The sequence below is a fragment of the Squalius cephalus genome (assembly GCF_949319135.1).
Source record: "Squalius cephalus genome assembly, chromosome: 8".
Lineage (NCBI taxonomy): Eukaryota > Metazoa > Chordata > Actinopteri > Cypriniformes > Leuciscidae > Squalius > Squalius cephalus.
Genome location: NC_137129.1, coordinates 1,391,131 through 1,415,676, shown reverse-complemented (window position 1 = coordinate 1,415,676; position 24,546 = coordinate 1,391,131). Strand labels below are relative to the sequence as shown.

The 24,546-nt window shown below is 38.8% G+C and overlaps 2 protein-coding genes across 6 annotated transcripts in view; both read right to left on the bottom strand.

Annotated features, from left to right (window-relative positions):
- Positions 1-23,320, bottom strand: part of LOC307162653 (uncharacterized protein) — a 43,624-nt gene extending 20,304 nt beyond the window's left edge. Inside the window, exons 1-13 of one of the 5 annotated variants that reach the window (XM_079878112.1) lie at positions 23,067-23,320; positions 22,132-22,173; positions 19,996-20,057; positions 19,724-19,753; positions 14,189-14,468; positions 10,372-10,508; positions 10,253-10,285; positions 9,100-9,379; positions 3,587-3,723; positions 3,468-3,500; positions 2,314-2,593; positions 1,217-1,353; positions 1,098-1,130 (exon numbers count right to left, since the gene is read on the bottom strand). In XM_079878112.1, the coding sequence (XP_079734238.1) occupies positions 1,098-1,130; positions 1,217-1,353; positions 2,314-2,593; positions 3,468-3,500; positions 3,587-3,723; positions 9,100-9,379; positions 10,253-10,285; positions 10,372-10,508; positions 14,189-14,468; positions 19,724-19,753; positions 19,996-20,057; positions 22,132-22,142 (1,453 nt within the window). In that variant the 5' untranslated portion in view covers positions 22,143-22,173; positions 23,067-23,320. Of the gene's footprint in view, positions 1-1,097; positions 1,131-1,216; positions 1,354-2,313; positions 2,594-3,467; positions 3,501-3,586; positions 3,724-9,099; positions 9,380-10,252; positions 10,286-10,371; positions 10,509-14,188; positions 14,469-19,723; positions 19,754-19,995; positions 20,058-22,131; positions 22,174-22,305; positions 22,826-23,066 lie in introns of those variants that run through there. The other 4 variants (XM_079878113.1, XM_079878111.1, XM_079878115.1 and 1 more) reach the window with 4 other exon arrangements.
- Positions 1-24,546, bottom strand: part of LOC307162669 (fucolectin-1-like) — a 380,376-nt gene that overhangs the window by 303,491 nt on the left and 52,339 nt on the right. The gene's annotated exons all lie outside the window — the stretch shown is intronic.

Below are 24,546 nucleotides of genomic sequence, written 5' to 3'. Positions count from 1 at the left end.
TTCGTCGGTCTTAGTACACGATGTAACTACAGAAGAGTCAAGTTTTAAATAGGAAAAATATCGAAACTCTTTGGTCATTTTTTTGAGAGAGATGCTTATGGTCTCGTCCGATTCAATGATCTATGCTAAGCTATGCTAAAAGTGGGACCGCCAGACCCGGAGATCGGCTGAATGGATTCGAAAACGGTAAAACTCAACTGTTTAACTCTGGGGGAGTTGTAAAATGAACCTATTTCCAAAAAAAGTGGAGTATCCCTTTAAGAGGAGCAGCGCCACTTCTTCTCCTGTGTTCAAAACTCATTCACTTCTTGGAGGGAGCCTGGTCTACAGGGTGTCACGTGATTTTCGTGCATCTAACCTGGACATTGCCATTGGCAACATCAGACTGAAAATATGGCAAAATCATTTACTATGGTGATAAGCATATGGTGATTTTTCTTAAGTATTTAAGTATTTGAAATACTCTAAATACACTCCCTCAAAATATTTTGTTACAAACTACATTTTATTTTTTCCACCCCTGCAAAATACAAATTACAAAATACACTAAAGTAATTAAATACGTATTTAAAATACATTTAATTGAAATACTGCCCATGTCTGATTAAGAGTACAGTAGTTTTCGTCTTATTGCCAGAATGATTGTTTTTTTTACACTGTAATGGATTCTAAGATATTAAACAGGCAAGAATTTAAAACGGTTTCATCACAAGTCAATATGTCCATGTAATTATTTATTTGGTGTACATGACTGTACATTATCCCTTAAATGTTTGTCTTGTTTGAACTAGTTCGTTTGTCTTACTAGAAATATTTTTCTTCACTGAAGCTTTGCATTTATTACAAATGTGCTAATATAATATTTCAATACAAATTAATATTTTGTGTTCAAAATGATTTATTTGTGGTTAGTAGCCATGTAATAAGAGGGTCCTGATCACCCTTTCAGGGTTTACTTTTCAATAACAACTGTGTTGATTCACATTATTGGTTATCAAATGTTCAGTAAGAATATTATATGTAAGAATATATTCAGAAAGAATATTATGTTATATAATGTGTTACTGACAACATTCAAAGTAATGAAGAACACTCACTTGGAACATAATTGTACGTTGATGTGTACTTTTCTGTTAATAAAATATAAACAGTTATACACACATTAATAAGAACATAAACAAATTCTATCACAGAGTCTTCTCTCTCTGTCCCTTACCTGCAAACACCTCGACTTCACACAGTGTGAGATATTCACTGCGCCCCGGTATAAAAATGTTGACATATCGGCCATTAATAGGCTTAAACTCAAATGTTTTTGTGACTCCAGCTGGGATTGACTCAACACTTGCAGCCCTGTGAAGACACACAGAGAAATAGAGAGGGGCGTATCAAAACTGCATGAAGCATGTTAAATATTAGGGCTTCACAATTAATCTCACTGAAACCGCACACGATTTGGCAAAGGCTGCGATTATTTTATGTGCAGTTTGTCAGTGCAGCGAATGATTGGTAGTAAATGCTGCTCCATCTGAACACCAGAGGGCGTCTCACACACACTCCATCTGAACACCAGAGGGAGTCTCACACACACACACACACACACACACACACACACACGCCACATATCCCTCTGAACACCAGAGGGAGTCTCACACACACACACCACATATCCCTCTGAACACCAGAGGGCGTCTCTCACACACACACACCAAATATGCCCCACCGCAGAAGTATGATAACACACATCATTCCAGGAAATCCCTATCGGTCATCATCGCTGTTGCTGAATAAACAGAAGATTGAAATGCTTTGATTGATTAAACATGACTAATAAACACACGACTGCCTTATTCTGTGTAAGAAGCTCATCATCTCACAGAAGGAGGAGCTCAGCTGTCGTTATGAAGTGAGTTTGGAGTAAAAGCATGTTATTAAATGTTGTCTTTTGTTGGACAAGAGGTTCATAAATGCTTCTCATGTTTGGAAAGATGTTTGACACGTGTTGCTTTTTCAAATGCCCGTTATAAGTGACTCAAACTCACAGTGCTTTCAGATGGAGCAGCATACAGAGCCGTACATCACTGACAAGCTGCACATAACAAACAATCACAGCCTTTCCGTTTTTAAAATCTCGATAAGCCAACTCGATTTAAGTGCGATTACATGGAAATTGCAATTAATCGTGCAGCCCTATTAAATATACCTCTCTCAAAGGCAAGGTTTTATATTAAAAGGATTTATTCAAAGTAATGTTATTTTATTTCGTAATTTTCTAACTATTTGTGTAAGTATTAAGAGAGAGACAATACTTACAGCTCATTATTGTTGCCATTATTTTCCAGGCTGTTGCCGATACGGATCTGAGCTCCATTTATCCTCTCTGGAACAGCATCTCCACGATTAGTGATGCTAACCCTGTTTACCTCGTAGACTTGCCCCAAGTCAACTCTCCACCAGGGGTCTTTGTCCCCATTAGTATGACTGCATGACCCACCACCCCAAATTGAATCCCTGTTGCCATCGACAGCATTTTGAGCTCCTGCTCCCTCGAATGTGGAAGACTGGACAGCTGTGGCTCCAAGAGCAAGATTCCCTGTATAACATAAAATAATAAACAACTTTTTTTTTTTCACTTTAATGTGCTTAAGTATAATCCCAATATAATGGGCAAAATAATGTTAAAATATATAATCCAAATGATTATTACACGGCTTTCTGGAATACTTGAATCTGATTGGTCAGTCGTGACATTCCGAGGTCTGATATTTTCAGATAATGACCGTCATCAACAGCAACGCTGGATAACACACAGCTCATCCGGGTTTCTGGAGCCGGCCTTTCTTTAATGTTTCTTTTATCACACTGTGGACCCGCTCTCTCTCGTTTCATACAAACACAACTGGTGCCAGTTGAGTCTCTGTTATAGTTATTAATTGTGTTCAAATATTAAGATTGCATTGAAGTATTTTTAGTATTAAGAGTACAGTAGTGTTCATCTTGTTGCCAGAATTATTGTTTTTTTTACGCTTTAATGGATTCTAAGATAATAAACGGGCAAGAATTTAAAACGGTTTCATCACAAATCAATATGTCCATGTAATTATTTATTTGATGTACATGATTGTTCATTGTCCCTTAAATGTTTGTCTTGTTTGAACTAGTTCGTTTGTCTTACTAGAAATATTTTTCTTCACTGAAGCTTTGCATTTATTACAAATGTGCTAATATAATATTTCAATACAAATTAATATTTTGTGTCCAAAATGATTTATTTGTGGTTAGTAGCCATGTAATAAGAGGGTCCTGATCACCCTTTCAGGGTTTACTTTTCGATAACAACTGTGTTGATTCACATTATTGGTTATCAAATGTTCAGTAAGAACATTATATGTAAGAATATATTCAGTAAGAATATTATGTTATATAATGTGTTACTGACAACATTCAAAGTAATGAAGAACACTCACCTGGAACACAAGTGTACGTTGATGTGTACTTTTCTGTTAATAAAATAATAACAGTTATACACACATTAATAAGAACATAAACAAATTCTATCACAGAGTCTTCTCTCTCTGTCCCTTACCTGCAAACACCTCGACTTCACACAGAGTTAGATATTCATTGCGCCCCGGTATAAAAATGTTGACATATTGCCCCTTAATAGGCTTAAACTCAAATGTTTTTGTGACTCCAGCTGGGATTGACTCAACACTTGCAGCCCTGTGAAGACACACAGAGAAATAGAGAGGGGCATATCAAAACTGCATGAAGCATGTTAAATATTAGGGCTTCACAATTAATCTCACTGAAACCGCACACGATTTGGCAAAGGCTGCGATTATTTTATGCACAGTTTGTCAGTGCAGCGAATGATTGGTAATAAATGCTGCTCCATCTGAACACCAGAGGGCGTCTCACACACACTCCATCTGAACACCAGAGGGCGTCTCACACACTCCATCTGAACACCAGAGGGCGTCTCACACACTCCATCTGAACCAGGGGGTCAATGTTTCGGAAAACATTGAAGCTTCCCCTGCTGCCGCCATTGATTAGCAGACCCCCAGCCTTCTGTTCACTTTACATCTGAGGCGTTTAAAGACTCCATTTGTCCATTATTTATTTCTAAAGAAACACGAAAATGTATAACAGGCTCCGGCCCCGTAGATGCATTTTTTGTAAAAATAGGCTAACGATTGCGTCATAACCACGCGACTCTCTGTCGCACAGTAGAGAGATTACTGTATGGACAGGAGGAGAAGCTCGCGGGCAATCAGGGGGACGTGGAGGCAAAATGACAAAGTAATTAATCAGAATACTTAGTAAAAGTTGCTCCTGCTCCTAGCTCATGGACACCTCCTACTCACACTCTCCGTCTCTGCAAGTTTCGGAAGGGAATGATTCAGATTTCTCTTGGCACAGCTACTAGAAGACAGACAGGCTGCTCACGTCACATCTACGTCGTCAAGCTCAGTTTGAGTTTGCGCAGTACGCTCAGCCATCAGGAAGTGAGAGCTTCTAATTGACTTCACTTTCCTCTGTTGAAACCTATGGGGTCGCTGTGTCCAGTTTATATACTGTCTATAATCTGAACACCAGAGGGCATCTCACACACACTCCATCTGAACACCAGAGGGTGTCTCACACACACTCCATCTGATCACCAGAGGGAGTCTCACACACACACACACATACACACACACACACACACACACACCACATATCCCTCTGAACTTGCTTGCTTGTAGTTGTCCATCAAATCCGATGATGACGTCCACTTCCGTCTTTTAACGGTGAGTTTTCTGATGGCTGAATAGTCCTATCCTGGATCCACAGGTTCTATTGCAGGTGGAGCATATATACATGGTATTGGTGTTACTGGTATTTATGGGAGTGTTTCTCCTGAGCCTTCTTTGTTCTCTCCTGACTGTCCTATCCTCCTCCAGTGCTTGGGTCCCATCTATACATAGTTGCCGCCAGCTGTTGCGGTCAGCAGCCATGTTCTCCAAGTCCCCAGGTTTTATTTTGCACTTCTTTAGCACTGTCTTCAGTTGGTCTTTGAAGCGTTTCTTCTGTCCTCCAGCAGAGCGCTGGCCTTGTTGTAGCTGGCCATATAGCACTCTGCGGGGCAGACGGTTGTAGGGCATCCTTATGACGTGCCCCAACCAGCGCAATTGGTGCTGGGTGATTGTGGCCTTAATACTCTTGCAACCTGCTCTTCTGAGGATCTCAGTGTGGGGCACTCTGTCATGCCAAGTGATTCCCAGGATGCGCTGCAGAAAGCAGATGTGGAAGTGTTCCAGGGACTTGATGTGGCGGCTGTAAGTAACCCAGGCTTCACAGCTGTAGAGGAGGGTGGTGATGCAGACCGCTTGGTAGACACAGATTTTTGTATTGAGATGAAGGTTCTTATTCTGAAAAACCCGCCGCCGGAGTCTTCCAAAGGCAGCTGATGCTTGTTTGATTCTATTCTGGACCTCATTGTCAATGCTACTGTCTTCAGAGATAGTGCTCCCCAGGTATTTGTATGATGGAACAACTGACAGTTTTTCATCTGCAACAGAGAAGATGGGTGGTGCGGGTGGGATGTTTGCACTCCACTGGCAGATTATCACTGTTTTGGCAGTGTTGATGGTCAACCCCCTCCTGCTATATGCCCTCACTGCTGCATCTAGGACAGACTGGAGGTCTTGTGAAGAGTGAGATACAAAAGCGCAGTCATCGGCATACTGCAGCTCAAGTATCCTCACTCTGTGCAGTTTGGTGGTTGCCTGCAGTCTCCTGATATTAAAGAGGTTACCGTCCAGCCTGTACGCTACTGTCACCCCACTGTTGTCTTCAATCTCCTTGTGGAGAAGCTGGGTGACACATATGAGGAAGATGTTAAAAAGCACTGGTTCCAGTACACACCCCTGCCTTACCCCTGTGCGCACAGGGAAAGGGCTTGACTGTTGACCTCCTATTATCACCCTAGCAGTCATTCCATCATGAAACTGATGGAGGATGTTGACAAACTTAGTGGGGCATCCGAACCGGAGGAGGACTTCCCACAAGAGATCTCTCTGCACAGAGTCAAAGGCTTTGGAGAGGTTGACAAAAGCCATAAACAGATCTTTATGTTGTTCCCTGCACTTTTCCTGGAGTTGCCGGGTTGTGAAGACCATGTCGACTGTACTCCTGTTCCTTCTAAATCCGCACTGTGACTCGGGTAGCATAGACTCTGTGATGTCATTGATCAGTCTTTGTAGCATCACCTTGGCTAGGACTTTACCTGCCACAGCAAGAAGTGATATGCCCCTATGGTTATCACAAATAGCCCTATCTCCTTTACTTTTATATATGGTGACAATACTAGCAGCCCTCCAATGCTGTGGGATGAATTCATCAGCCCAAACCTTGGTGATGTAATGGTGTAGTGTTCTTGTGCAGAGATACCCTCCTTGTTTTAGCAGTTCTGCAGGAATATTGTCAGAGCCAGGAGACTTGTTGTACTTCAGGGAGCGGACAGCTGTCAGAACCTCCAGGAAAGTTGGAGGCTGGCTAAGGTTGTCAATAGGGGGAAATTCAGGAAGTTCATCCAGGATGGTAAAGTCTGCATAAGAGTCCTGATTCAGTAGGGTGCTAAAATGTTCAGCCCACCTCTCCAGGATGCTATTCTGGTCTTTTAGGACTTTGAGCCCATCTGCTGTTTTCAGGGGAGTGATGCAGTGACTTCTTGGGCCATAAATGGATTTGACTGTATTGTAAAAGTTGTGCATATCATTTCTGTCAGCGAATGACTGAATTTCATGAGCCTTCTCCATCCACCACTTGTTCTGTAAGTTCCGCAGAGTTCTCTGCACTTCCCGACGATTTTCTTGCCATTGCTGTCTGGCGGTGCTGGATAAGGGGTTTTTTAGGCTTTCCTGATGTGCTTTGTGCATGTTGCTTAGTAGATTATGGATGGATTCTGAATTGTTGTCAAACCAGTCTTGGTGGTTCTTGCTCTTATAGCCGATTGTTTGGGCTGCTGCTTCATGGAGGGCCGTAGTAATAGAGGTCCACTGCTGTTCTGTGGCGTTTTCACCCCCAAGGAGGAGTTCTAACTCCCCTAGTTTCTCAGCCAGGGAGCGACGAAACTCATTCCTTACAGTTGTGACTTCCAGGCGGACACAATCTAAACACCTCCTACTGGGTCCATGTTTTCGTATGGGGGGGCGCATTTTCATGAGGACCTTGGTCATGATCATGCGGTGATCTGTCCAGCATTCCACACCTCTCATGGCCTGGGTTATGAGAACATCTCTGATGTCACAACGTCTGACGATGACATAATCAATCAGGTGCCAATGTTTGGAGCGTGGGTGCATCCATGATGTTTTGTATTTGGTCTTTTGCTGGAAGATGGTGTTGGTTATGGTCAGATTGTGCTCAGAGCAGAGGGTAAGTAACCTCAAGCCATTTGTGTTGGCCTGACCAATCCCGTGCCTGCCAAGAACTCCTTTCCATATCCCACTGTTCTGCCCAACACGAGCGTTGAAGTCCCCAAGCAGGAGGATTTTATCGTTCTTGGGGATCTGGTGGAGAGCCTCATCCAGTGTCTGGTAAAAGGAGTCTTTAGACTCACTATCAGATGGTAGAGTTGGAGCATACACACTTAGGAGAGTGGCATACTGGTTCTTCACCAGGGGTATACGGAGGGTCATCAGTCTTTCACTGATGCACACTGGTGTTTCAGTGAGTCTTGGCAGTAGTGTGTTCTTAATGGCCAGTCCCACACCATGCAGATGTTGTCCACCTGGGGGGTAGCCTTTCCAGTAGAAGGTGTAGCCCATGCCCTCCTCTTTTAGAGACCCCTCATCAAGGAGCCTGGTTTCACTCAGGGCAGCAATGTCGACATCGTAGCGGCTCAGTTCGGCTGCAACCAGGACTGTCCTTCTATGGGGTCTTTCGGACCTGCCGTAAGAGTCCAGGAGGGTTCTTATGTTCCATGTTGCCAGTTTAAGGGGGGTAGAATTTGTTTCTTTTGTTTCGACCGCAGAAGTGGAATGACCCGACAGGCGCGGTATCCTGTCCAGGTGTGAATTGAGTGGGCATTTTTTAGGCCACCTTTTCTAGGCCCTTCCTCAGCTTGAGGTGAGCAGTGCAGTCCCTGAATAGGGCTGCTCAGTCGCACAAGGGTCTGCCGAGAACAGCTGCCACTCAGCCTCAGCTGTTAGCGACCATATACCTTGTGCCGCTGACGTGCCAGGGTTCTGACTAAGAGCTCCCAGTCTATTCAAACCTGCCCCCATCGTCAGACACCCCATCGCCGCCAGACTTCAACCATAAGTAGATCCAGGTAATATTCACCGTTGGTCAGAGGTGGAAAACCTGCGCAAAGAATTTTTTAAAGTGCTAAAGGGGGTGCGCTCTACCCAGTAGCACTAACTTCACCATGATGAGGTAGGACACACACACACACACCACATATCCTTCTGAACACCAGAGGGCGTCTCACACACACATGCTAAATATGCCCCACCGCAGAAGTATGATAACACACATCATTCCAGGAAATCCCTAACGGTCATCATCGCTGTTGCTGAATAAACAGAAGATTGAAATGTTTTGATTGATTAAACATGACTAATAAACACACGACTGCCTTATTCTGTGTAAGAAGCTCATCATCTCACAGAAGGAGGAGCTCAACTGTCGTTATGAAGTGAGTTTGGAGTAAAAGCATGTTATTAAATGTTGTCTTTTGTTGGAGGAAGAGGTTCATAAATGCTTCTCATGTTTGGAAAGATGTTTGACACGTGTTGCTTTTTCAAATGCCCGTTATAAGTGACTCAAACTCACAGTGCTTTCAGATGGAGCAGCATTTACAGAGCCGTACATCACTGACAAGCTGCACATAACAAACAATCACAGCCTTTCCGTTTTTAAAATCTCGATAAGCCAACTCGATTTAAGTGCGATTACATGGAAATTGCGATTAATCGTGCAGCCCTATTAAATATACTTCTCTCAAAGGCAAGGTTTTATATTAAAAGGATATATTCAGAGTAATGTTATCTTATTTAGTAATTTTCTAACTATTTGTGTAAGTATTAAGAGAGAGACAATACTTACAGCTCATTATTGTTGCCATTATTTTCCAGGCTGTTGCCGATACGGATCTGAGCTCCATTTATCCTCTCTGGAACAGCATCTCCACGATTAGTGATGCTAACCCTGTTTACCTTGTAGACTTGCCCCAAGTCAACTCTCCACCAGGGGTCTCTGTCCCCATTAGTATGACTGCATGACCCATGACCCCAAAATGAATCCCTGTTGCCATCGACAGCATTTTGAGCTCCTGCTCCACCGTATGAGGAAGACTGGACAGCTGTGGCTCCAAGAGCAAGATTCCCTGTATAACATAAAATAATAAACAACTTTTTTTTTTCTCTTTAATGTTCTTAAGTATAATCTCAATATAATGGGCAAAATAATGCTAAAATATATAATCCAAATGATTATTACACGGCTTTCTGGAATATGAATCTGAATCTGATTGGTCAGTCGTGACATTCCGAGGTCTGATATTTCCAGATAATGACGTCATCAACAGCAACTCTGGATTAACACACAGCTCATCTGGGTTTCTGGAGATGTTCTTTATGTTTTCCTTTCTTTAATGTTTCTTTTATCACGCTGTGGACCCGCTCTCTCTCGTTTCATACAAACACAACTGGTGCCAGTTGCGTCTCTGTTATAGTTATTAATTGTATTCAAATATCAAGATCACATTGAAGTATTTTTAGTATTAAGAGTACTGTAGTGTTCGTCTTATTGCCAGAATGATTTTTTTTTTTACACTGTAATGGATTCTAAGATAATAAACAGGCAAGAATTTAAAATGGTTTAATCACAAACCAATATGTCCATGTAATTATTTATTTGGTGTACATGACTGTACATTATCCCTTAAATGTTTGTCTTAGGAATATTTTTCTTCACTGAAGCTTTGCATTTATTACAAATGTGCTAATATAATATTTCAACTCAAATGAATAATTTGTGTCCAAAATTATTTATTTGTGGTTAGTAGCCATGTAATAAGAGGGTCCTGATCACCCTTTCAGGGTTTACTTTGCGATAACAACTGTGTTGGTGTACATTATCATCCCTTATTGGTTATCAAATGTTCAGTAAGAATCTGATATATAAGAATATATTCAGAAAGAATATTATGTTATATTATGTGTTACTGATAACATTCAATGTAATGAAGAACACTCACTTGGAACATAATTGTACGTTGATGTGTACTTTTCTGTTAATAAAATAAAAACAGTTATGCACACATTAATAAGAACATAATCAAATTCTATCACTGAGTCTTCTCTCCCTGTCCCTTACCTGAAAACACCTCGACTTCACACAGTGTGAGATATTCATTGCGTCCCGGTATAAAAATGTTGACATATCGCCCCTTAATAGGCTTAAACTCAAATGTTTTTGTGACTCCAGCTGGGATTGACTCAACACTTGCAGCCCTGTGAAGACACACAGAGAAATAGAGAGGGGCGTATCAAAACTGCATGAAGCATGTTAAATATTAGGGCTGCACAATTAATCTCACTGAAACCGCACACGATTTGGCAAAGGCTGCGATTATTTTATGCGCAGTTTGTCAGTGCAGCGAATGATTGGTAGTATATGCTCCATCTGAACACCAGAGGGCGTCTCACACACACTCCATCTGAACACCAGAGGGCGTCTCACACACACTCCATCTGAACACCAGAGGGCGTCTCACACACACTCCATCTGAACACCAGAGGGCGTCTCACACACTCCATCTGAACACCAGAGGGCGTCTCACACACTCCATCTGAACACCAGAGGGCGTCTCACACACACTCCATCTGAACACCAGAGGGCGCCTCACACACACTCCATCTGAACACCAGAGGGCGCCTCACACACTCCATCTGAACACCAGAGGGCGTCTCACACACACTCCATCTGAACACCAGAGGGCGTCTCACACACTCCATCTGAACACCAGAGGGCGTCTCACACACACTCCATCTGAACACCAGAGGGCGTCTCACACACACTCCATCTGAACACCAGAGGGCATCTCACACACACTCCATCTGAACACCAGAGGGCGTCTCACACACACTCCATCTGAACACCAGAGGGCGTCTCACACGTACTCCATCTGAACACCAGAGGGCGTCTCACACACTCCATCTGAACACCAGAGGGCGTCTCACACACACTCCATCTGAACACCAGAGGGTGCCTCACACACTCCATCTGAACACCAGAGGGTGTCTCACACACACTCCATCTGAACACCAGAGGGCGTCTCACACACACTCCCATCTGAACACCAGAGGGCGTCTCACACACACTCCATCTGAACACCAGAGGGAGTCTCACACACACACACACACACACCACACCACATATCCATCTGAACACCAGAGGGTGTCTCACACACTCCTTCTGAACACCAGAGGGAGTCTCACACACACACACACACACCACATATCCATATGAACACCAGAGGGCGTCTCACACACTCCATCTGAACACCAGACGGCGTCTCACACACTCCATCTATACACAAGAGGGCGTCTCACACACTCCATCTGAACACAAGAGGACGTCTCACACACTCCATCTGAACACAAGAGGGCGTCTCACACACACTCCATCTGAACACAAGAGGGCATCTCACACACTCCAGCTGAACACAAGAGGGCGTCTCACACACACTCCATCTGAACACCAGAGGGCGTCTCACACACACTCCATCTGAACACAAGAGGGCGTCTTACACACTTCATCTGAACACCAGAGGGCGTCTCACACATACTCCATCTGAACACCAGAGGGCGTCTCACACACTCCATCTGAACACCAGAGGGAGTCTCACTCACACACACACACACACCACATATCCATCTGAACACCAGATGGCGTCTTCTACACACACATACACGCCACATATCCCTCTGAACACCAGAGGGAGTCTCACACACACACACAACACAAATCCCTCTGAACACCAGAGGGTATCTCACACACACACACACCAAATATGCCCCACAGAAGTATGATAACACACATCATTCCAGGAAATCCCTATCGGTCATCATCACTGTTGCTGAATAAACAGAAGATTGAAATGCTTTGATTGATTAAACATGACTAATAAACACACGACTGCCTTATTCTGTGTAAGAAGCTCATCATCTCACAGAAGGAGGAGCTCAACTGTCGTTATGAAGTGAGTTTGGAGCAGTGGTGGAATGTAACGAAGTAAAAATACTTTGTTACTTTACTTAAGTACATTTTTCACGTATCTGTACTTTACTTAAGTAGAATCAATAGTGCATACTTTTGACTTTTACTTCGTTACTTTTTGCAGCAATTATTATACTTTCTACTCCACTACATTTCTACAACGTTTCGTTACATTTTCGTTACATTTTCTGATCAGTTTTTCCCCCTGCCTAAACAGGGATTAAAAAAAAATCTCCATGTTTTCGCTGCTGACGCGTTCATGTAACATGTAACTGTGGCGCTGCCAATAAAGCACCTAAAAGCTGTCACAAGGAACCGGCAAAAGTAATGATTATGAATATGTAAAATATAACAAGGAGACATTTTAATTGATGCTGATGCGCGATCTTTGCAGTGAACACGCCAGAGAGAAATGCACATTTCATACGGATTACATGCAGAGAACAGTCTGTTTTCTTTAGTTTTGAATTGTTCTGTTTAAAAGTACACATTTCAAGCTTTCGATATATATATACGTCTCAGGTCTGTGAGGCAAGTACAGACCTGAATTTCGGTTCATGAGTTTCACCAGTTCACGCGCCCGCGCCTCCGTGTCCTGATCTATTTTCTGCTATATTTACTTATTTATTAAATCCAGGCAATTGGTTGATGAAACATTTATTAAAATTAAGATACAATTAATACGAAACGAAATTCACTTTAAAGAAGGGTTTTTGAGGTCTCTGTGAACGTTTTAAAGCAGTATTTTAGTGCCGCTTTCAGAGCGCTCACGTCCGTAACATTGTTTTTTCCTCATAAATGTGAACACAAAAAATAAAATGAATATTTTATGTTCTGTGGAGAGCCAACCCTTCTTCATCCGGTGGGTATATTACTTTTGGTTTGCGCAGTGAAATTCACAGAATTACTAAAAAATATTTTGCCTCCTAAAAGTAAACGATTTTTTTTTGTGTCACGTCCGTTACGGATTTCCCTCATATTAAATATAAAACGCATGTGTCTGTAGACTAGTATTTTTCTAATGTCTGGACTTCTTTATTAAGGGAGTATGGGGAGTATGGATATATAAACAGTTTCACTTGGTATTTGAGAATTTACATTTCAAGTTTTTACTGCAATTTGTCACTTCCATAACGCTGGGATTGCCCAATTTTAAAGAATTTATCCAGGTCTACGTATTGTATAATGTTAACTTCAAATAAGGGGTGTGTCGCGATACTGCCTTCTCACACTCACACCGCGACACAGGTTCGTGGATCCGAGTGTCGCGATTTCGGTTTCATATTGCATATTGTTACAGCCCTAATTATTAGAATATAGACATTAAGAGAATAAATTGTTATGAAAGTACTTTTACTTTTAATACTTAAAGTACATTTTAAATCAGGTACTTTTTACTTTTTACTTAAGTAGGGTTTTCATTGTGGTACTTTTACTTTTACTAAAGTAAATATGTCTCTGGTTATTTGTACTTTTACTTAGGTACTGAGATTCAGTACTTCCTCCACCACTGGTTTGGAGTAAAATCATGTTATTAAATGTTGTCTTTTGTTGGACAAGAGGTTCATAAATGCTTCTCATGTTTGGAAAGATGTTTGACACGTGTTGCTTTTTCAAATGCCCGTTATAAGTGACTCAAACTCACAGTGCTTTCAGATGGAGCAGCATACAGAGCCGTACATCACTGACAAGCTGCACATAACAATCACAGCCTTTCCGTTTTTAAAATCTCAATAAGCCAACTCGATTTAAATGCGATTACATGGAAATTGCGATTAATCATGCAGCCCTATTAAATATACTTCTCTCAAAGGCAAGGTTTTATATTAAAAGGATTTATTGAAAGTAATGTTACCTTATTTAGTAATTTTATAACTATTTGTGTAAGTATTAAGAGAGAGACAATACTTACAGCTCATTATTGTTGCCATTATTTTCCAGGCTGTTGCCGATACGGATCTGAGTACCATTTATCCTCTCTGGAACAGCATCTCCACGATTAGTGATGCTAACCCTGTTTACCTTGTAGACTTTCCCCAAGTCAACTCTCCACCAGGGGTCTCTGTCCCCATTAGTATGACTGCATGACCCACCACCCCAAAATGAATCCCTGTTGCCATCGACAGCATTTTGAGCTTCTGCTCCACCGTATGTGGAAGACTGGACAGCTGTGGCTCCAAGAGCAAGATTCCCTGTATAACATAAAATAATAAAACAACTTTTTTTTTTTTACTTTAATGTGCTACAGTATAATCTCAATATAATGGGCAAAATAATGCTAAACGCTCTCTGGAATACTTGAATCTGATTGGTCAGTCGTGACATTCCGAGGTCTGATATTTCCAGATAATGACGTCATCAACAGCAACTCTGGATAACACACAGCTCATCCGGGTTTCTGGAGCCGGCCTTTCTTTAATGTTTCTTGTATCACACTGTGGACCCGCTCTCTCTCATTTCATACAAACACAACTGGTGCCAGTTGAGTCTCTGTTATAGTTATTGATTGTATTGAAATATTCAGATTGCACTGAAGTATTTTTAGTATTAAGAGTACAGTGGTGTTAATTTTGTTGCCCGAATGATTGTTTTTTACACCGTAATGGTCGGTCTTTCCTGAAACCATGTTTCCAATGAATATTCGCTAACAGCATCGCAAAGTTGAGTGGTTAGAAGCAGAGTTTCTTGTTTGCATGACATGTGGACTCAATAAATACTTTTGAGACAAATATGCAAACTGACATTCAGGACAACCTATATCTTTTATTTAAAATACATACAAATGTAATTTATATCTTTTAGTTTGTCATGTGATTTAAAGCACAGTTTTTGAAGAGTGTGCATGTGCGAACATGCTCTAGTGCGTAAGAACGAGTCTATAAAGCAAAACAACTGAGAAAAAAGAGAAATAGTCCTTAGATGCCATGTCATTATTTATAGCAAAACATCTAGTATTAATTCTCAACCAGATTTGTTGGAAAGGCCGAGTCACGTGCGCATGCGCTACTTTCTGCCAGTCATCATCAGCAGAGAGAGTGACTAAGCGGAAGGTGCAAGCTGTGTGTGCAAAGTGTGCGTCAATAAACACATGTAAGTTTACCAAGTTAACGATGAATGCTTGTTAAATTCATAACAAGAATTCATATGCTCCTTCATTTAAATCACTTCATAATTATTTTCGGTTTTTAATGTTTCACCATTTCTAACCACTGGGTGGCGCAGTTGCATAATTCCATTGCTTGTATATTGATTTCTTCATTTATTCTAGAATTGAACTTGATAATTCTTTATTTAAGAGATTGGTAGCTTTTTGGAAATAATGTTTGTGTAATAATACTCAAGACGTTTGTTAATATATATCTTTATTCCTTTCCCATTGTAGACCACACACATCTAAATACTCTATTAAGCTGTAAAGCCTGTGTACTTCTGTGTTGTGTACAGACAAAGACTGTCAACAATAAACCTCCTTTGCATGGAACTGATCGAATCCAGTGTGTTCTGATCGACACCCCATTAAGGAAAGCTAAGGTGAAATACCCCATCACCTATTACAGTCCAACTTTTTCAGTCCTACTATCGAACAAGATTCATTAAAAGTAGTTCCACCACATGCGTGACATCAACGTGGTTGAACTACCAATTTGCGACTATAGGCTACGGTTTAGGGTAACAGTCATGACTAACAGGGGTGCGTTTCCCAAAAGCATTGTTAGCCAACTAAGGTCGCAAGTTCCGTCGTTATCAGCAGTTCAACGAGTCTGTGTTTCCCGAAACCATTGTTCCAAAGAACATTCGCAAAGATCATCCAGAGTTGTGTGTTTGGAAGAAACAGAAAGTTTCTTGTTTGCATGACGTGGACTAAAATAAATCCTTATTTTGAGTCAAATAAACAAGCTGACATTCAGCACAATCTAAATATTTTATTTAGAACATACAAATGTCATTTACATCTTTTAGTTTGTCAAGAGATTTAAAACACCGTTTTTGAAGATTGCGCATGTGCGAAGGTCCAATAGTAGATTACGCAAGAAAAAGCCTATGATTGAATCTGGAAATAAAGCAAAATAACTGAGGAAAATAATAGATAGTCCTCATATGAAATCAAAATTAATACAATGCATTAGGGGTGTGCAATATTGACAAAATATGTCTCGATATTTTCAAAGTTGTGTTGATTATAATTAGATAATATTTTACTGATTGTGTTTCTGTGCTTGGTGCCATGGCTGGTTTAGGCCTATTGTTGACAGCTGACTGACGAAGATATTCATATTTTTTATATTCTATGCAGTGGTCAGTTCACAGCAGTGACAGAAATTAACATTTTTTTTTATTAAGGGGTAATATTTGCCACCTTAAATTGATTTCCAGGGGCATTTTCATGTATGCATCACCTTTTATGTCAAATTCTAGCAATCAAATTAAATTCTATTAGAATAATTACACAATACCACTGTTACCAGCCAAATTAAATCATTAAATCAAAACAGTGTGACACAGAAGTGGCATCAGATCTGGCATTAATATATTTACACTGCATTTACAATTGCATAAATAAAGCTATGAGATTGTTAAATATGAACTGATTTCTAATTTTAACGTTCTAATCAAAGGGTACTTTAAATGTGAAACTAAAACTGCCAGTAGGTGGCGGCAAGTCACTGTCTTAATAAGTGAGTTGAGGGAGTCATTCATTCAACCGATTTGTTCAAACGGTTGATTCATTCGGGAAAGAAGCAAGTGATTGTTCATTGAATCATTAAATTGATTCGTTCAAAACGCGGACTCCTTTCAAAAAAATCGTCGCTGTCTGTTGCATTGAGACTCTGCTATGGCTTCATTTTGAAAACAAACAATATTGACAATATTGCTTATAAAATGTAACTCACAATGTTAATTTAGCCTAACTGTTATATAAAATAAATATCACATTTGCAATTGTGCACGGGAAAACTGAACTCTTGCTGATGTGATATTGTAGGCTACATGTGATAGGGAATAGTGATGGGAAGTCCGGTTCTTTTCCGCGAACCGGTTCTTTCGGACAGTTCGTTTCAATGAACCGGTTCAAAAAACCGGTTCACCAGTTCTTTTACGTCATCACGTAATGACGTCAATTCTATCATCCCGGCGTATAAATATACATTCAAATAAAGGCATCTGTAATCATAACTTCAGTTAAATAATAGTACTTTTAGTCATAATCATCTTGGATAGGTTTCTTACATTTACGTTTTGAAAATTAACCCGGTAGTAGGCCTAAGGCGATGCACAAACACGGATGTTTTACATGTCTTGAAGTGAATAAACTGGTCTTCATCATTTTTATTTTATTTGTAATTAAATAAACTTACATTTCGCCGAATTCGGCCCCTCATTCAAGTCCTTGGTTCACCCGTGCTCATGTATCAGCACAGCACATAGACAGTATAAACACAGCATCAGTTGAACTTGGCCAAAAGAAAGTTCGGTTCAGAGACGGTGCGATCACGCATGCGCAGTCTCTCCAGCTCATCGGTTCTCCGTATCGAACGTGTCCGAAAGAAACAGTTCTCGGTTCTGTACTGGTGATCCGAGAACTGCTGCGGCAACCAGCTCTTGACTCGAGAACCGTAGCATGCCTGTGTGTGAGCTGAAAACTACTGAAACCTTACTAGGCTAAATCAGTCGACAAAACTAAAAACTCGATGCATGTCTCCAGTATGTTTAATACGTTATGTTTTGATTAACACATTATAAACATTTGCACCCTTTAAAACCTTGGAAAGAGTTTAGGCTACGTCAAAAACGTATATCACCTTACTTAGAAATTAAATTATCTGTTCCTGAAAATAATGTTTTAGTATAATAATAACAGTTAAATGTTTAGTTTTATAATCCATTCATTGTTTCCAATCTTTAAAATAATACAGTGAAAAGGCATGTAGCCTATGTGATAAACATGTTTCTAACATGTTTTATTTTGTTACACTTATTGATGTTCAATAAAATACTGAAGAAACATGCATTTCGTCCCTCTGAAAGAATTGCACGCATGCTCAGCTCATCAGCTCATCGGTTCTCCGTATCGAACGTGTCCGAAAGAAACGGTTCTCAGTTCTGTACATAGGTTCTGTACTGTTGATCCGAGAACCGCTGTACCTGTACGTTCGGTAGTGCGCGCATGCTCAGTATCAACTGCTCGTGCTCATCACTTCTCTCAGCACAACATGTCTCAGTTCAGTGAACTGTTGGATTTACTGGACTAACATATATGCCTACTCCGGGATATTGGTTTATTTTGAGTCGAAGGGACTGTCAGGACTCAGGCATGTCCGAAAGTGAGTAATTTAACTTGTGGATCAGCGCTGACGCAAGACGCGAACTGTTTCGAACGATTCAGTCCGATTTAGTGTACTGGTTCGACCAGTTCACTAAAAAGAACCGGTTCAAAAGAACGATTCGTTCACGAACCGGCCATCACTAATAGGGAACATACAGTGAAAGCACGAGAGACAAAAGCGATGTCAGCTCGCAGTGCCTCGTACATCGTTAAAACAATGATTACAATATCATAATAGACAATACACATCGCATACCACTACGCACATAAAGAATGAACTTAGAATTGAACTGACATTTACCAACCAACTCTCGCTGTTTCGCGTGCAGGAGACGGACGTAATGCTGCCGCGAATGTGACAGAAATGTCATGTGAACAAGCAAATCCACAAAGAAAGAATAATAAATAAAAAAGTACGCTAATTAGATGGTTCTAATTTGGAAAACATTTAGATATGTCTAAGTCAAATTGCCATCGAAAATTTAAGACCTTTCATAAGTAAAAATAAGACTTTTTAAGACTTTTTATGGCCTTAAATTTTAAAAATCTAATTTAAGACTTTTTAAGGATCCGCGGACACCCTGTATAGTAGTAAAGCAGCGAGTTACGTTACTTATACATACTGAGACTCGAACCCGCGACCTTCTAATTATTAGTAGGCTATTAAAATTAAGAGTACTGTAGTGTTCGTCATTGCCTGAATGATTGTTTTTGTACCCAGTAGGCCTAATGGATTCTAAGATAATAAATAGGTAATAATGTATAACGATTCAGTCTCAAATCAATATGTCCATGTAATTATGTCCATGTAATTATTTATTTGGTGTACATGACTGTACATTATCTCTTAAATGTTTGTCATGTTTGAACTTGTTCGTTTGTCTTGGTAGGATTTGTTTTGTCACGGAAAATTTGCATTTATTACAATTGAGTAATAAACTCAAATCAATATTTTGTGTCCAAAATTAATTATTTGTGGCTAGTAACCATGTAGCCATGGGTTATTTTGCGATAACTGTCTTGATGATGTATGTACATTATCCTTTATTGGTTACCAAATGTTCAAGTAAGAATATTATATATGTGTTACTGACAACATTCAAATTAATGAAGAACACTCACTTGAACCAGAGCATGAAGGTTTGTCCATTACTGTTAATAAAATAATAACAGTTATACAGACATTATTAGATACAAAAACAAATTATATCACAAGTGAAGTCTTCATAAGTAAATAAATCATAGATTTTCAATTACCATATTTCAGCCTATAATTTTACTAAGTTAATCTGATTAATATGTAATGATACACAATGATTAAATTTTTTGATGATTTTTAAATCCATGCATTTTTACTTGTATTATTCTAAACATATACATATAGGCATATATACCTTTGGAATCAGTGACGCACAGTCCAGTAAGTGTTAGAAACAAAACCACACGCATGGCCATCCTGATTTAAGACATAACAACACATCTCATATCAGCATATGAAGGAATCATTTTCAATTTCTCATCCTCATTAGAAACATATAGGCTATATATTGGTATTGTAATGATACAATGGTATATGCTCGGAGAGGATGGCATGGTAGCCAAGCTGCAAAATATAAATAGCCTATACCTTACACACCATACTAATATTTGTTTGCTATATTTCACATATTATTTGTTGTATATAATTAATTATAATTAATTCAAGGAAAGAGATATTATCTGCTGTTTTTTGTATCTACTGTTCCTCTTTTGTTTGTTTGTTTGAATGTTTATTTGTTTGTTTTTCTATGGTGGTGTAATTCTATTCTGTATTGAAATATACTTAAAATGCTTTGGCAACACTATATTCTAAATGTCAGGCCAATAAAGCAACAAACCTATCAGTAGACAAGCTGAACACAATATTTGCCACACTCGGTCTATGTCGCGTGCTCTCTCTCTCTCTCTCTCTCTCTCTCTCTCTCTCTCTCTCTCTCTCTCTTTCTCGGTGTTCGCTTTCAAAACATCTCAAACAAGCCTATTGCTAGCCTCTCTGAAAAACGCCAACCCCTACCTTTAAATGCGTCTTGATCTGACGCATAAGGCAAACAACTGAAAGCAATGGAGTAGCCTACCCTGCAAGTCAAAAAATTATGCTAACGGCGTTTACTGTGCGTTAAAGAATGACGGCGAGGGGTCCTGACCACGTGTTGATTTCCTAATTCGGAATATGATCAAAGTAGATGAAGCTCAATGGACATCATATATAATTACTCAGCGGCGGTTTCTTCATTAGGGCGATCGGGCGACGCACCACCAAAGTGTGAAAGGGACTTTTTCAATCACTATCTCATTCAACCACAGAGTTACGCTAGCAGTAAATAACAGACGGAGCGCAATAGAATAGGAGCGCAATTATTCTGACTAAAATATACATTAGCACTAAATTATAAATATATTTAGCTAAAACATTTGTTGTTGAATATTTGTTGTTGTTGGTGAACATAAATGTGCTAGAGAATTTCAAACCTACATGTACTTTTATGATATTAGCTTTTTTTTTTTTTTTTAAGTTTAGTAAATTACTTCTTTAAAAAGCATTATTTTGTTTTTAGATTGTAATGTTGCAATGTTAGAATGTAATGTGATTTGACCCCTTTTTTGGATAGACTGCAGATAGACAGCAAGGTTACACTATGTTTGTTTTTATAACCTTCAATATGAACATTGTTTGTAGGACAATATTGATCAGGATATTAAATATTTAAAAAAATAAAAATAAATACAGGGTTTTTTTATTCAAATAGAAAAATAATAATTAAATACTCAGATTATACCATACATCGCCATTTAGCCCAAAAATTCAGATTTATTTGGCAATTGGCTATTTCCCAACCCTACCGGCTGAAGTTTTAGCTAAACTTTAGGCTAATGATAGCTACATTATTATCACTGTTAAATTGTTATTTAGCAATAAGCCTACATTCAGTCCTGAATTAATAATTCAGTTTGTTGTGCCCCCCCAAATTTTTTTAGCACCAGCCGCCACTGTAATTACTGTTTAGCTTTGTTTTACATTCACAAACCCTGAACAAATGTACAAATGCTGCCTGCTCTCTGTTGCTTGCTGTATGTTGATGACTGTATGTTTTTTTTTTTTCTTCAGATTCCTTAGAGTAGTTTTGTTTTGAGAAACCGAGGTATTGTAATGAAATCTAAAAGCAGACAAAAGATCAATTTAGAGTGTTGGAAAGTATTAAATGTTCAGTGTTATTTAAAGCTATTTTAAATAATTAGCAATAAGCACTATTGATTAGCCATATTTTTACTTTTTTTTTTTTTTTAATTAGCGACAAATTGTCAATATAGCTGATTCTTCTTGAATGTTCTTTTGTCATTATTGTGTTGCTCTGAGTGCAACAAGACACTTCTAGACTACTATATATTATATCTTTACACACTGACTTGATTTGTCCAAACAAAAGTTTAGTTTTATTAGTAAAACCATTGCATATCATGCTCTATAGAAAGTGCATAAACGTTCAACTCACCTGAATTTCATCAATGTATCAACCTCAGTCACAGAAGACCTGCTTTTAAACAAAATTAATGTTTATATAATAAATAAATTGAATTAATAATATTTTTATTTATTATATACTATATTTATTATTTATCCAATATAGCCTATTATTCATATGATGAATATTATGATGACCACTCACATGAATAATTCAATTTCATAATTATATCACTCAAATTCGCCAAAAGAGACAAATATATCAAATTAAAGCTTTTATTAAAGAAAATTAAAGAATATTACTGAATATTAAATTAAAGTATATTACTGTGTCGTTTATTTCACCGACCTAACATTTAACAATAACATATATTATCAAAAGAATCACGAAGATGGAAATGACTCCTGCGTCACACTCCTGCTCCGATCACTACTACCCTCAAACACACCTCTTTCTTTAGGTTTTCTTCATCAAAATGAGACGATATTCACTTGTCTGTGAGCATGCGTGGCCAAACCACATTGTAATATGTCTCAGATACGCAGATGTTAAGGTTTCATTTCTCTCCGTCATGTCTATGTGCAATATGTTTTTGTCATCCATCCATTAAAGAAAATCCAGATAAAACTTCTTAGTATTATTTATTTTGTTCGTTTACATCTCAACGCGCTGGTATAACATCAGCGCCCGAGGGAGCAGCAACACGTACTAAGTACTCAGTACTGAGTTTTACATTCAACAACTTGAGTCAAAATAAAAGTCCTGTTTGTTCACACATGCGCACAATGAACTCTTGCACATTTTTGGCATATGATACAATACAACAGTTGGTATAATCTAAACAATAAATAAAATAACAGCAAGCTACATAACAAAATATAAATTATATGTTTAATGAGAACATATAACTCAACAGCAGATCAAAACATGCGATGCGAAGCAGCCAAAAACGTGTATTAGCCTACCTGCCCGTAGTTAGTGATGAGCGATTTCGAAACACTGCTTCTTGAGCTTCGAAACCTACGGATCTTTTGTTTTGAATCAGTGGTTCAGAGCGTTTATAAAACTGCCAGATTCATGTGATTTCAGTAAACTAGGCTTTGTTACATCATAACTGTTTCGATTTCTCAATACCAAATAGGCCAATGTAAAGTTGAGTAGCGACCTTGGTAGTTCGGACTTGACAAGTTGGACTCAGGAGAATGAACTCCCAAGGACTGAAGTCCGGTTATCTATCTCTATACATTTTAAACAACAATAAAACAAAATATGTTACAAAACACCACTCTTCCTAATTACAGCTTGATTAAATTACATTAAAAACATCACAGTTACTCATTGCACAATGAGTTTCATTAGGTGGCAATTGCTCAGTCTGTCGAATGGATCAGTTATACATATCATTTAATTGACAATTGAATAAATTTGTAATTTAATGCAACATGTGCTATAAAATAGTACAAATGACTATCAATCCATTTTTATTAATAAAAACTGTTCTGACAAAGAAGGCCTTTAGTGAAGAAGCTGTTAGTGGTGTTTCTTTGACAGCATGCAATGGAGGTTTTACTAAACTAAACTTTTGTTCAAGTCAGTGTGTAAGTATATAGTAGTCTAGAAGTGTCTTGTTGCACTCGCTGCAATCCAATAATGACAAAAGAACATTCAAGAAGAATCAGTTATTAACTTTGTGGCTAATAATTAGTTTTTTTTTTTAAAGGGCAAAAGATGGCTAAACAATATTTATTGTAAATTGTTCTAAATAGCGTTAAATAACACTGAACATTTAATACTTTCCAGTTTCCAGCACTATAAAATGGTCTTATGTCTGCTTGTAGATTTCATTACAATACCTCGGTTCCTCAAAACAAAACGTATCTAAAGAGTCTGAAAGGGGAATCAAAGGGTGAAGTTAATCATTTGTGCAGCATTTACTTAATCACCAAAAAAAAAACAAAAAAACATTCAGTCATCCGTACAGCAAACAGAGAGACAGCACTGGTACATTTGTTCATAATATTTGTTGACAATATTCCAAATAAGTAAATCATAATGCAGCCAAAGATAAATTATGAGAAACATAAATGAAAAAGAATAAGTATTTTAATAAATAATGTTAAATAAAGACAAGTATACAGTCAGTAATAAAATAAAAACTAATGAACAAGTTACAAGCAATAGCACAAATAAATACAATGGAATACAAATTAAACAAACAAGTTCTTCAGGTCTTACAGTATTCAAGTATAAAATACTATGTGTAAATTAAATATAGATTAATCCTTATTAAAGCTAAAGTCATTCATTTAAGAGCAGATTTGATGTGTTTTATTTTAGTTATTTTATTTTATTTCAGTTGACATGTTAAGCAACGAAAATGTTTGTTGTTAGATAACTATAATAACACCTTTGTAATGGTTGATCAAATCGTCTTGGTTTCATGGG